Source organism: Aphelocoma coerulescens, chromosome 3 (assembly GCF_041296385.1).
Source record: "Aphelocoma coerulescens isolate FSJ_1873_10779 chromosome 3, UR_Acoe_1.0, whole genome shotgun sequence".
Taxonomy (NCBI): Eukaryota; Metazoa; Chordata; class Aves; order Passeriformes; family Corvidae; genus Aphelocoma; species Aphelocoma coerulescens.
The window spans coordinates 62510782-62526124 of NC_091016.1; the positions used below are offsets into that span (position 1 = coordinate 62510782).

The window sequence follows — 15343 nt, forward strand, 5'->3', positions numbered from 1 at the left end:
CCTGCTCAAACTAGCTGATAGTCAAATTGTCCTTTTTTTTTTTCTTTCAAGAAAAGCAGGTTTTGCAGGGAGATGGAACATAGTTACTTGTCTTCATTTTACTTACTTTAAGTGTGTGGAAAAAGCTGGCAAGCTTTTGAACTCGGTGTCCCTATGGCTGGATGTTGAAAATCTTGCCTGTTTTTTTCTGACTGTCATTTGGTTTAATAAAAGATGTTGCCCCTCCCTACAAACCTTGTTTCTCTTGTGCAATGCGGCTGCACAGATAATGGCTGTTGTTTATATCCTCCCAAACTAATGTATCTGTGATGGCTACCTCTAAGGCTTGAAAGGAGAAAGTATGAATTGAACTCATGGGAAGTGTTAATTTTTATTGCACTGCCTCCTTGCATGCAGAGAAAGCTCTCAAGGTTAGAGAAGTGCCATGGCAAACCTTCCCCCACAGGTAAATGTGAAATCCTGACACCAGAAAAATCAGTGCCCCTCCAAGAACACCACAGTCTCAGTCATAATTTCAGAAGCTGTCCCTGCTTTATCCAACAAGACAGCCCACACAGGCACCACAGTAACTGAGGCTTGTGTGTGCCACCGTAGCTGAGGACAGTGCATCACTGATCAGGCAGAAATCAGAGATGAGCCCAAGCCTCTGCCCCTGGCAGAGCCCTTCGTTTTATTTTACCCCACCCCCTACCCCCACGCCCCCTGTTTCTTTTTTTAAATCACTTAGATTTTTAAAAGACAAAAGGAAGGCACCATGTGAAAACATCACTATGGAAACATCACAGGCTCACTTGTACTTGCCTGCCAAGCAACTACCTAACTGAAGTTTTACATCCTATTGGATCACTGTTGGCCATCTGCTCTCCTTCAAACTTCTCTGAATTCCATATTTTCCTGAAAAGTTCATTTTTAGAAAGGAGGGAGGAGGAGGAAAAGGGAGAATCCAGTATTCTTGGCTAGTGCAGAGCTATTGTGAAAAACGAAGATAAACTCCCTTTAGAGAAGCCTCTTAAAAAGACAAAGATCCATGTTTTGTGAAGCAATTTCATAGAAAGTACCTTGTTTCTAGATGCACTTTAATGATAAGAGTATATATTGGCAGCCACAAGGCAAAACACACAAACAGCTGCTTCTAGTACTCTTGCACTAATTGTCTTCCTCTCCCCTTCTCTCATTTAGCCTCAAATATATTTTCTTCTAAAATGTAACAGTTACTGCCTACACTGGAGTTGTTGGCTGCAGGCTCCACAGCCTTGCTCCAAATAAAACACAGAAATAGATTTCCTGCCAAGCACCGAGGAAGTTTGAAGACTTTAGTTTTTAAAAATATAATCTTTTTATCAGTGCCCTAAGCCTGCCAAAGGTAATTTGGGCCATGGCGCATTTACATTAATGCATAGGACCTACAGACATTTCAAAAACTTAATGGAGAAACTCTATAAACGTACGTATCGAAAAACAAATTAATTAAATTAAACTGTCATGTAAAGATATCACTTAATTTTGCAGAGCGGAAGGCACTCTTAATGGGAATGGAATGGATCAGTGAGCATTTCAAAACCCAAAGCTATAATTTAAATTCAGGCTCTCCTCTAGTGTGCAAGTCACAAGACATATTTATTATAGCCTTGGATTGTCAATTGTAATCGGTTTAGCAGAGACAAAGCCATGTTGTTTTCTTCCTGCCCTCCCAGCTGGTTCAATATATTTTGATGTCAGTCTATTGACAAGGAAACCAAAGGCTGAAATAAAATCATGTTTACCTGTGATGAACTGGCAAAAATGCAGTCCATGGTAAATGTAACCCTGAAGCCCAAATGTTTACTTACTAAGCAACAAGGGGAAAATGGTGAAGCATTTAAACTTCTTTAAATAAACCAGCTGAAGATATTTACTGCTGCTCTTGAGGCCTGCTATGTGGCAACCTAGAATCAAATAGATAAAAATAAGTAAAAGCACCATGAAAATGAATAGAATCATTTATAGGCTGCTGCTCTTGAGTTTTCCAGGTGTCAATAACAATTAAAGTTGTTGCTCTTGACACTTCTCTAAAGTTAGAGCCAAAGCCTGACACTAGGTCCCCAGCAAACAGACAGCAACACTTCTTCCAGTATGTGCGACCCAGTTTGCTGCAGGATTTCACCTGGTAGCAGCAGTTACAAACCAAGTCTGTGCTTCTGCAGCCATGTGCAAGCATCTTCTCATTGAATAATCTTCCAAGAATGGTTCAATTATTTTCCTAACATTCTTTCTGTATTCCCTAATTCTCTTCCTTGTTAAGTTTGTTTTCTGATGTAGAGCACCTAAACCAGTCAGCTCATCAGGTTATAATTGCCGTGGCTTCCTCTTACCTTTCTCCAACCCTTGTGTTGAGCTTAGTCATGGACAGGTTTCTCTGAGTCTGAACTTAGAACCTTCTTCCCAGAATCTCTGTAATTTATTGTGGATCTCTCAAGTTTGCAAATCTGATTCTTAAAAATACTGACAAACTCAAAACTCATGGTTAGGAAGAGCTGTGGCACACAGATTGGGACACCTGCTTGAGGTGCACCTCTGAGGGCAGTGGCACAGGATCAGCCTCCGGGGCTTCTGCTGCATGGTGGGAAGGCTATTTGCAGGGAGGGAGGAGAGCACTGCCCTGGGGGGAACAAGGAGCAGCCAGCTGCATGGCTCTGATGAGTTGATTTGTTTATTTTATAAAAAATCCCTGAGTATCTGCATTTGGTCTTACTTGCGTACACAGCAGGATTTTCAGGTGAATGGGTTGCATTTTTGCTTCCAGTGTAATCTTTCAGCAGTTTGTTCCCCAAGCTAATTATTATGCTAAAAAACCTCAAACCCAACCAACCAACAAAAAGAGCCAAAACAAACCCCTCCCTCCATCCAAATTCACTTCAATACTAGACCACTGTTCTTTGTTTACACATTAAACAGAAGTATCTTTTATAACCTTTCTGTAAAATGACAGTTTTTATCTTGCAACACTATTCATCTTCCGTGCCTCTGTTCCAAGATGCACTTGATCACTCTCAAGAGAATTTTTTATTTTTCTCACCCTCTTAAGTCTCTTTTGGCTTTGCACACAACTTGAACTGTTTATTAAGTGACAGGTTACCACTGACTCCTATTACAAAAAAATTCTGTTCCAATTAAAGGGTTGAAAAATTGGACCCAGCTTTTAAAAAGTGTTTTGCCCTACTACTGGTAATCTTTCTACTTATATTTACATGGCTCCTACTGTCCCATATGTTCCAATAACAACATCCTTCTTTGAAAGAAGGCAATGGGAAAGGAAAGTGTTCATAGCCCCTCTGAAAAAGAAAAGATGTTGAGAGATTTAGATCCTGGTCCAAAACAGTATGAAGTCTCCGATTCCTACTGTCACTGATGTCAGTGACAAGCCAAATGTCTGATGTCTTCAATTTGGACTTCAGTGATTTCTTCAAGGTATAACAAAAATATGGTCCAGCTGAGATGTGAATGTATCTGTAGCAATAAATTGCCATCTTCTATCACCAGCCAAATATCATAACCACAGGCATGCTCATTTCTTTCCAGTAACGCCATCCCGGTCATTAAAAATGGTCTTTTCCTAAATAGCTTTTCCAGCTTAGTTGTCTGGTTCACAAGCCCTTGGAGCTCTGAAGCAGATTTAATCTACAAACACAGTCATAACTTTTGTTTATGGAATGGGAAAGACTCAAAGAGGGCTCCAAGTAATGGTCAGGAGAATAAGATAGGCCACTGACATCAGTTAAAGGGCTTAAGTTAAAGAAATATTATTTCTAAACTCTAAAAACAGCTATTACGGTAAAAATGCTTCTCTCCCATGTCACTTTGTAAACATTAAATAAATACATAAAATAAAAATTCTAAGTTATTAAGAACAATGGTGACAAAGTAATGTTTTTAATATTATTTTTAAAAACACTTTTGAAACTATTTATTTGAAATATCCAAAAGGTTTAATTGTATTCAGTTTTTATAGACATAAAATTTTCAACACCTCTGCAAAAAAAAAAAAAAAAAAAGCTAGGGCATTTCTCAAATTTCTGAATAACAGCCAAAAAAGCTACAAACAATTCCATCCTTAATGTAAGTATCCACTAAGAGGTATACAATCAAGATTGAACGGTACTTGTATTCTTAATTCATTAGTGGAACTTGAAGGCCCTCTTCTGGATTATAAATTACTGCATGGCCAAGCAAAGTACACGGAAATGACAAAGCCAACCAACACTATGAAAAGATAAATATCTTAAATATATTTTATTCATGTTATTACCAACTTCATTTCCTGGCTTTCACTTGTATCTGCCCATCTCAGTTACTATAACTTAGTAGTGAGAACAGCTTCAACTTCTTAGTGGATTCTTAAAAGTGAAGTATTTCTTACACTAATATTCACAAGAGGAGTGGACAGTCTAAAGAGAGTTGTGGAGTTTCTCTGCAATTTTGTATGAAAGTGATGTGCAGCCAGGTGATGTTTGCTTATCCTTATCAAGCAACAGCATACACAGACAAGTGATTGTGTGTATGTCCCTGTCTACCCAGGTATGTGACTTTCAGAAATTACATCTGAAAATCTAGTTTGTGCTAGAGGGAGTGTAAAAAAAAATGGAGAAACATTTACAATGGGCTTAAGTCTTCAAGGACTGTACCAATTCCTTTATATGCCTTTTGAATAAATACACACACACGGACTGTAAAGGACTTACAAATGTAACCTTCCAAGAGTTACTTACTTGCCTAAGCAAACATTTACTACTGAAAGCAAGATGCTTCTCTGTTGCTTCCAGGCGGCCAGGGGATGGGCAACCTGGTGTGCCACGACCTTCCTAGAAAGAGTGTCCTGCAAGGACAACTCTTCCAGGAGCAGTGGCTGGCTTCCCTGGGCAACAAGTGATTTCAGGAAGTGCAGCGATTTCTCAGCTCCAAGTGATTCCAGCTCTTGTGATTCAGCCCTTTGTGAAATCACCCAAGGCCAACTCGGGGATAGAGAGACAGGAGCCTTGTATAGCAGTTCCACAGAGGTAGCCTTTATTGTCCAGCAGTCCCTGTGAAGGGGTGGCTAGGGACAAAGCTCCCTACAGCAGGGCTTGGGGGCAGAGGTTATATGGGGTAGGCAGGGAGTGGGGTAGAAACCAACTAGCCAACTGGGTACAGGCTATTACCATACAGAAACAAGGCATGCTGGGGGTGGTTCACTTTCTTGCCATGACCCAGAGGAAGATTGATTATCTCTGGGGAAGATTGTCTTGTCCTCAGACCTCTCTTCTCCAAGGGAGAGCAGAGGGCTCTTGTGCCAAGGGCTCCACACTTCTCCACAGACAGAAGGAAAGAAAAGTTCTAGAATGTGCTGTACAAAAGCACCAATTTAATGGATCTGTCTGTAAACAAGTGGACTTAAACCACCAATTTTCCTCTTTCTAAAAACCAGCCATTTATTCTTTCATTTTGTCATTATGATTACAAGAAGTCATAAACATAGAAACATGGGAGCAGATACTAAGTATCCTATTAGTAAAACCTCTGTACAGAAAATTAAACATAGTTTGATTGAACTGCACATTTTAAAAAAGCATGATGCTGAAGAAACCTTCACAGATAATTTTTTGGTTATGTTTCTGTGTCCCACCAGTGTAGGGCTACTTTCGACGATCCTTTTTCCGTACTTTTGATTTTGGTGCTGCCAAGAAACAGGAAAGGAAAAGAATCATCAGAAGCGAACTACAGTAATTCCAGTGCCAACATTCTTTTAAACTAGGTTGGGATCAAAATGGATGCATCAATGTAAAACCTACCATTGGGATTTTCTTGTCTGTAGAAAGCTTTTAACAACTCCACTGCTTCTTCAGCGCGATAGCCAGAAGAGCACTGTTCAAATTAGAATGATGTCAGTGAGCACATCTGAGAATAATGTATTCCATGCTTCACAATAATGCCTTGAGTACAGAATAATTTTAAACAACTGTACTGTCAACTTAGGGGTCAAAAAAACCTCCTTTTCAGGTTTAATACCTAATACCTTTGAAAAATACTATGTTGAGGCTTAGTAGAGTAAGTAATTTCCCAAATAACTCAAAATTAGGCAAAACAAACTTCCTTAGTAAATTATGTAAAATTTTAATGCAATCTACAATTACTTTCTTCTTAATGTGTTTCCAACCTCACATACTCCTCAAGCACTTGGGAATGTAAGAGACATACACCTAGGTATTTGCAGACGAGATTCCTGACAGAAAACACTCATCCACATATCCATTCTTTATTCCTAACAGTCACCTTTCAGATCTTTTTGGTCATTCTAAAATACTTTTCCAGGCTATGAACACTAATGACAGGGCATTTAAATGTCACTCACACTAAAAAAATCTCCACCCATGCTAGAAAATAATTAGTTACTCCTATACATCCCACTGCAGTTGCCTACAGAAACAAAGGATTCATAGTATCAAGAGCCTTCTCCTTTTTTTCTTCTGAACGTATTAAAAAAATTAAATACCACATTCAATGTTAGCAAATGAACACTCTTCCAGTACTGACCACACCAATTAATTCAGATGTTAGTCTCAGTGACACCCTGACAGAAAGATGCCTAATATGTTTACACTGGAGTGCCAAACAGTATTGTCTTGCTGATTGAAATACTTTGAGACTTGAGCCTTTAGTGCTTATTTACAATGCTGAAATACATTACTTGTTTTTTACATTCATTAAATCATTAATGTGAAGTGTGGAAAAGAACTCCAGGAACCCTAATCAGTATCTTTGTATAAGGCAGAATCATGTACAACTGTGCATAATGTAATAAATAAAATGCAATAAATACTCTTTACAGGTTAGTATGGGTACACAGGTAATATCATGCTGTAAAGCCCCTAGATTTATTTATACTCTACCTCCACTGAAAGCTTGTCAAGCCTTTCTCACATGACAAAGATGCCTCAATCACCCCAGACATTGTTCAGTCTTTCAGCATCCCTACTATTCAGGAAGTTTCTTGATACCTAAACTGAATTTCCTCTGCTACTTTTGCAGTTCAGATTTATTTTGGGATTTGAACTACATGAAGTAAGTCTAAGCTAATACATTTTACCTCATAAACACACAGACTGAAAACAAAAATACAATCATTTCCAGTGGCTCAGCCAAAACCCAGTAATTTTGTAAGTTGCTGTTACTTGATCTTTATTGATTATGTGTTTGTACATTCTGCAGTTTAAAATAATTTTCCCTCATCTCTTCCTGCAGCATATACTTACTGTTCTAAGTATTACACATATTTTAGATATATTTAATTCTTACCTTGTTTCACAAGCATAATTCTTTCCCTCCCCTTTGATACATCCTTTAAAATAATTTAAGACTGTCATCAGGCTTTTCCTCAATTTTCTTTTCTTTAAGGACCTAATTGTTTTTTACATTATTTTCTTATTAAGCCAAGTTTACTTGACTTTCATCATCTTCCATCTGTGTCTTCTTAAAGTGATGCATAACATTTTCAAAGCCTGGTAACGAAGACAGGCACAGTATCCTAGCTGGAAAACAAAGGGAAACATTTTATAGCTTACTTCAAATGGGTCTCCTGAGTCCACCATATCATCAGACGAGATGCTCAAAACTGAGCCACAGCCTCCAAATCGCTCATTTCGACAGCCATATACAACCCGTGGAATTTATGGGAGTGAGTCAAGGTATTAAGTGAAAAACAAGCAGGAAGTACAGAAGCCTCATCTAGGCAGTCATCAAATTTCCTAAAATGTGCTTGTACTTTTCAAACTAAATTAGTTTGAGCTACAATTCCTCCCTCATAAAATCAGAACTTACTTTTGAATGATGTAAGATGTATTGCTGAAGATGCACATCCAGCTTTTCTCAGAAAAGGAGAAGCATGAATCCCAAAGCAGGGGCATACAAAGACATGGTTTACTGATAGATGCAACATTCAGAACTGAACACTGAACTGCACCTAGCTCATTTTACATACTAACAGACATCTCTAAAATGTATTTTTCATCTCTAAGAGCAGTTGTTTGTCATAACTGCACCATATCTTTCACTCTTGAGTCTCTCACTATTCAGCATGGAGGTGGGTGCAGACCCTCAAACCACCCCTCACAGCTTTCCCTGACACTGTCAAGCCTTTCTTTGTGGGCTCACTGCCAAAAGAGTACTGGTGTGACACCGAGTTTCCCAGTGTGAGTCAGCATGAAAGGATACTCATCAAGCGCAGAGCAGCTGCACACATGATACAGGGCTCTACAGTTACGTACAACACCAGCTGTGGAAACACTTCCCGATAATCCCTGTCGTGTTGCTTGCACCAGTCAAGGACCTGGTCGATTGCCACCATTTCTGCATGTCGAGTAGCCTAGGAGATAAAAAAAATTATTTTCTTAAAAGTTTGCACTTACTCAGTTTTGTTATAGAAGTAATGTAATGCTCTTTGCTGGTTCAAGTTGCAAAGGAAATTCCATGCCACCCAGACGTCAGAAGAAATACTCAGCCCAAGAAAGACCATATTCAACCTCAACCTCTTGTGTGCGGCACACAAGAGCCACAAGTGCCAGTTTTTTCTTCTACTTTTTCCTAGGCAGAGGAGCATGCTCAGAAGTTCTCCTCTCTCAATCATGCCAGCACAGTGTAGCAAGACATGAAAACTCTGCTTGAGGCTTAGGGGACACACAAAGCCCACTGGCATAACTAATGTAGCCCATAGTCTACTCTACTTCCAAGAGCAATAATACAGGCTGGATTACTTCCTCTGGAAATACCAAGAAAATGCTCCTTGCTGGTACCTTTTCCTTCCTCTGACAATGTTACTGGGCTTGCAAGGAATGAATACACTGTGAATATGCAATAATTTCGGTATGTTTCTGCAACTGCCTGGCATGCTTTGTACACACAGCATTTTCAGTTTGCCTCACGTTTAATGCTGCCTGGGAATACATACAGGTACGGTAAGTCCCTCAAGTAATAGGCAGGGCTTGTCACATATGACTGATTACAAAAAGACAAAGGAATATTAATCTCTTTTTTTTATCCAAGATAATTGAATGATTAGTATCTCAACATCTATGGCACAAAAACCTCAACAGAAGCGTTGACTTTAATTGCAGAGAGACCAAACAATCAGTAATGCCCCAGTACCGCTCTGAAATGTCTGCAGCACTGTGTTATGCCAATGAAATGTCACAGCAAAAATTTCAGAAAGTACTAGTTTTGAAAGGACCCTCCAGTTAGAGCCTGATGCTTATTTGAATTAAGACTTAGTATTTTTCTTCTTTTTCTATCTATTCTGAAAAAATAGGGTATTTTTGACACAAGCATTAGAGTGAGACTTAATCAATCCAGATGATACTTGTACTTCTGTTTTGTATGTCTTTATATGACCCTTGATAGCTTCCTCTCAAAACATGAACTTAGGCTAATGTTTTAGCGCTGTGAAGATCTGTGGTGATAACAGTGAGATGCTCTACAACACAAGGCAAAGGACTCATAACGTACTGCAATGTTTAATACAGTTCAAAAATGGTTTAGAACTCTTAAAAAGGCCATGCAGCTGCTGCAGGTCATACCAGCTTCTGCAGTGAAAGAAGACAGCTACACAAAAGAGATTACATTAATACAGAACATTACTACACATCAGTGTACCCATAACTTAAGTAATACACATTGGTTTTGTCATCTCATGTCATGAAGACACAGGAACAGCGGGACAAATTCACCTCAGGGTGAGAAAGGATTATCCAAGTTACAGAACAGTCTCCATTTAGAGACTAATTAGACTGTGGCTCTTAACAGATACAGTCATTAGTTTTCTAAGTTAAGAGGACTACAGTAGAGCTTTTTAAAACAATCAAGAAAAATGTGGAAAAATCACAGTTATAACTGTGATTTATTATTTCTCATAACAAGTGAGCACTCAATGAAATTATCAGGCAGCAGATATAAAACAAACAAAAGGAAGTACTCTTTCACAAAGCACATAATTATATTGTGAAACTCATTGCCACAGGATGCTATGGAAGCCAAAAACATAAATTAGTTCAAAAAAGGTTTAGACAAATTCATGGAGGATATGTGCACAGACAGCTATCAGAAGCAATGATCCAGATACAGTCTTGGACTTGGGAAATCCCTAAACTATTCACTTTAAGAAGTGGAAAGTATATGGAAGGGCAAGGTTTATGCTACTCCCTTCTTGTTTCATGAGCTCCCTCCTTATGCACCTGTTAAAGGTCCCTCCTAAAGACAAGACAAGACAAGGGATAAAAACTGACCTTCTAGGTCTGTCTTAAGATTTTGTTTTTTATTAAGCTATGACTAGATAGCCTTTTTTTGACTTGCTGTGTGTAAAATAAGATACAAGAGGGATTATTTTAATTTTGAACTACTGACTCAATTCATAAGCTTAACTTGCCAAATATTACATGCTATTTTAAAGCCAAGAAAGCAAAAACAGGTTAAGAGTAGCAAGTAAAAATTAGAATTGTTACAGAGTGGCAGATGGTGTACCAAGGAGAAAAGCTGACTCAGTGGGGTAAAAGCCTTGACAGTGCCCCAAACTGTGTCAAACATTTCACAGACAAATAAAGATATCATCACTGCCCTAAAAAGATTACTTTCTAAATTTTAGACCATCATTAACAAGTGGGAGTGAAGGGGACCAAAGCTCAAAGTTCTGTGTTATCTTGTGGCTTCATCAGACAAACAATACTTCATTTTCCATTATCCCGTAGTGTGCCTGCAAGACACTTGCCACAATGACCCAACAGGACAGAACAAAGAGGAGATGTCTGTGTGTATCAACAAAGGACCTAAGACAGAGAGCATTTTACTGGGTAGTGAATGATTGCATCACATGTGGGAATAAAGATGCCAAAAAAACATTTCTAGCTGGGAAGGGTCACATATGCCGTAAGGGAGAAAGTTTTCAGGTTGTTGTGAGGCAAGACTGTGAACAAGCAAGTGTGGGAGCTGCCAGAGGGAACACAGCACTGGCACAAGCTTGTGAAGGAATCGCCAGGCTGTCGAAAACCAATGTCTTACACAGACATTTGCTGCACTGTTGCCCAGCAAAGACAAGTAATGTCATGTCTAACTATTTCGAAATGCTGATGCCACAGCCATGCTCCTAAAAAAATAAAAACAAACACACCTTCTCCCAAAGGCAACTTCTCCCAGAAGAATGCAATGATCAATAATTTTGTAGATAATTTCCACAGAGTAAGCAGCAGTACCTCTGACATTAATACGTTCTCCTGTGGACATGGTGGGCAGAAACAAAGTATGCAGGGTGACAGGAGACAGCCTGAAAACACTGGAGAGTTTTTGGCAACTAAATCTTTTTGCCAAAATTAGCAGTTTAGGAACATAATGAAAGAGGGCATGAAGAAGACACTACCTGCTCCTAACTTCAGCCCATTACATCTGGGGATGCAGGGACCTGCTTAAAGAGAAGACAGAATTTATTTGACAAAAGGCCCAGCAGCAAGTTGGTTCCTGACCAAAGGCAGAATTGCAGGGAAGGACTGAAGATCTAACTGGATAAATGATCACTTTTTCAAAGCAGGAACAAAGTTTTCAAGAAGTTAAAAAAGTCAGCATTTATAGAGCTGCATTTTGTAAGTCAGAAAGCAAAGACTAAAGGAAGAAATATCAAATGTCAACCCTGCAAAACAAATGACATGAGAAGTAAAAGTACCTTGAGAGAAAACACGTGAAAAAAGTTAGCTCTACTAGAGTGACTTTGAGATGAGACTTAAATATAATTCTAGTATTATTCCAAAAGAAAATTGGTAATTTGCCTTTTCAGTAAAAAATGCTGCAGAGAATGTGGTCAAAAGGCTGAGCAAGAACAAGAAAGCACAAATTACAGCATATGAGATAGAGAATTAAGCCTTTAAAAAATTGCCTAGGGCATGGAAGAAGGATGAAGAGCAAACCCCAAGTCGATATTATCATTGACATCAAAAAATGCTCAAGACCTTGTGCACAAGGCTGGCAGTCTCCCAGCAATGTTTTAATGCATCAAAGCAGAATATTGCATGACTGCAACCTGTCACAGCAAACAGAGTCACTGTAATGAAAAACAGGAAGGATGGGTGTCATACAGTCCTGACACCTACAGATCCAGGAGGGTCTCAACAGTAAAAAAGGCAAGACAACAAACCTTGAAAGAAGTGTGATAAGGACTAGTCCTTATAAAAGGTAAATTAAACAAGAAACCAGTAAGATAGCTGACACTAAACTAACCTAGTAACTTTCTTTGACAAATGTTTTTTCTAGGCAAGAGAAACACCAGTCCCTCTAGACACTTCCAGTGCATCTGGCACAGCACAATGTGTTGAATTGTTGTGAGTGGGGAAAACAGCCTAATGCAAGAAATGTAAGGTGAACAAGAAAAGAAGAAACATTGGATTGACAGGGGAAATACTTCTCCAGAGGGAACTCATTACCATAGACACTCAAAGATCATTTGGCTTAAATGTTTTCAGTTGTGTCACTGGCATTGACTGGAAAAACACCTACAGAAAACAGCTGACGATATGATGTCTTTTGTATGATGAAAGACATCATGAGAAGTGACAGGGTGAGAGTGTCACTCAAGAGGTGGATGGCATTCTAGGTGGGAGTAAAAAAAATTTCAAAATAACAAATGAAGAATAACAAAACAGCATAAAAGACCAAGGAAGCTCCAGAAAAGATGCGTGGACTTCCTTCCAGGGAGAATGTGAAGTACGATTGTTATCGAACAAAGCACAAGTCCATCTGGAATAAAATACAGAGTTCTGGTTAAGTGAATTCAAGAAAAATGAAACAAAGCTTGAATGGCTATATAAAAGAATTATTATAATGAATGTCATACATGAAATCCCTATTTGTGCTTGGTCTTTGCATATTAAGTGCCTTAATTAATTTGAGCTTAATATTTTTAAATTGAATGTTAAAGCAATCCATCAGTCCAGGTACACTAATCAAGTTTTTATGATCTTCCTGTGTTTACTGTATACCTTTACAAGTGTTTTAAGATGTGTTGGATGTATTTTTTTTTTTTTTTTTTTTTTTGTTGTTGTATCTTGGTTTCAAGGCAGATTTTAAAAAACCCCAGTTGCAACAAACAGCCCAGCCCCCCATAAGCACATGACCCTTATCTCAACTAATATCACCCCTCTGACCAGGAGGAGCCATTGGTGGACAGAGGTGGTCTGTCAAGGGGAAAACACCAACCGCCTTGAACCAGGGGGGTGGACTGTGGGTGGGCTGTGGGCGGACTGTGGGCGGAGCAAAAGCTATAAAAGGAAGAAAAAGACACGTGGTCTCTCATTTTCCCTTCCTCTCCAGCTTGCTAAGGCAGTGCTGGAGAAGCCTACCCCTTTCTAGGGGCTTTTTAGAAATAGATTTCTTTTTGACCAACCTAAACTGCAAGTTTATTTTTTTCTCTACCTGAGGTTCAGAGCTGTCTTAAGCCTAAAGTTCCTGAATCCCTGCGCTCCTGGGGCATATCTCTCGAGCCATCTGGATCCCAAATTTTTATATTTTGTTAGTTTTTTTTTGCAATTTTTCAATTTTTTTCTGTTTTAATAAATTGTTTTAATTTCTACAAAGAGTTGTCTCATTCCTCACAATGAACACAGAAAGCAAGCCTGTCTTCTGAGAGGAAATTAAACAGCTGGCTCGGGAAAAATAAAAGCCGAAAAGGAATAAGAATTTAAATACATCCAAGCTATGTAAAATAATGGATGATTCTAGCACAAGAACAGGGAGATATAAACAGAACATAAAAAGTTTGAAACTGGAAATCAGACATTTTTTTAGCCATCTGAGGAATGATGTTCTGGAGAAGACCTTCAATATAAGGTGGGACAAACAGACCTTGACATTTATGATGTTTGCTGGCACTGCCTCAATGGTTCAACAGGATTGTTTTTTTCCCCAGGATGGTCCCTAAATAATGCCAGAAATTGTTAGGAGAAAACTGAAAACAATTTTCTGCATTCACATTTCATGACAAGTACTCCTTTCAAACTTACATTTTCTTTTAGACTATATGAAGCAATTAAGTATCTGATAAAAAATTTAGAAGCACTAAGTACCCAGCATTTCCAATCACTACAATACAAACATTTATGAAAATTAAGCCACAAAATAACTGAGGCTTGAGCTAAGCAGCAATTAAAAATAAGCTTGGCTTCCGAAGATATTAACAGATTACTGTTTCCAAAATCCAGCTGAATTTTTTAAAATCAGGCTACTTGAATTTTAGTATGTACCTTCAGACCCTGACACCAAAAATGGCTGAAAGCTTCCCTGATATTTTTAAGTTGATTTTGTTATCAGTCTTGTCAGTTATGTTCTGTCTATTAACATGTGATTTTAACACAATATTAATATCTCTGGCATGATTTTCCCAAGAAGTGTCTGCTTCCCCACAGTGTTTACAACGATGAGACACCTAACTTCTCTGTCATCCAGCTTTCTTAGAGCTATATTAGAATTCTCTTAGTACATTAAAGATTGTCCTGCAGAACAAATTAGTATAATGATTCATCTTTACTAATACATTTTTGAGCTTGAAAGACTCATTTTGACTTTTTATTGTGTTTTGAGATTTGAGACATCTAATATAAATTACAGCCAGATCCTGCAATCAGATTAATTTCTACGAAACTTCCACTTGTACAAAACCCCTGTTGGCATTAACAGGTTTCTCAGCATAAGATCTCATAGCTGATTTGATGGTTAAAGTTGCAACAGGTCTAAAACCTATAGGCAATATCTTTTTGTTCCGGCCTGTGGACAGAACTTCATCAGGAAAGGCTGCCCGGGTCAGTCATTTCTCACTCTTAACTCCCAGCTGACTTTAAGAGAGCACGTTTGAGACCCAGCAACAGGACCAGAGCGGGCCAGGGCAGGGGTGGCACAGCCACGGTGTCCCCGGGCGGACCTCAACTCACGTTCTTCGTCTCGTTGACCTCGTTCCTGCCCCTGCCTATGACCTCGCCGTTGTAGACCAGCAGGCAGCCCACGGGAACCTCGCCTTTCTCCAGCGCCTCTTTAGCCTGCGGAACAGACGGACAGACTCACGAGAGGCACGGGACACCGTCACAACAAAGGCAGGAGCTTCCGCCGGCCCCCATTTCCCGCCCCCTCCCCGCTGCCGTGAGGGGCCCCGGGGCTCCCCGAGGCTTCCCCCGCGGGACAGCGGGAGCCCCGGCCCGCACTGACCACGTCGAGAGCCTGGTCCATCCAGGCCAGCACGGCCGCCTCTCCCCCCTCCGCCATGCCGGGCCCGGGCGCTGTTTCCGGGGCACCGCGGGCGGTGTCGCTGCCGCCG

The 15343-nt window shown here is 39.5% G+C and overlaps 1 protein-coding gene across 1 annotated transcript; it reads right to left on the reverse strand.

The window, feature by feature from the left end:
• Positions 1-5418: 5418 nt before the first annotated feature.
• Positions 5419-15341, reverse strand: ADAT2 (adenosine deaminase tRNA specific 2). The gene is made up of 6 exons (XM_069010552.1): positions 15235-15341; positions 14964-15068; positions 8224-8374; positions 7575-7681; positions 5805-5877; positions 5419-5689 (listed from the first exon to the last, which is right to left on the reverse strand). The coding sequence occupies exons 1-6, from the start codon at positions 15289-15291 to the stop codon at positions 5649-5651; spliced, it is 534 nt and encodes a 177-aa protein (XP_068866653.1). The 5' UTR covers positions 15292-15341; the 3' UTR covers positions 5419-5648.
• Positions 15342-15343: the final 2 nt, after the last annotated feature.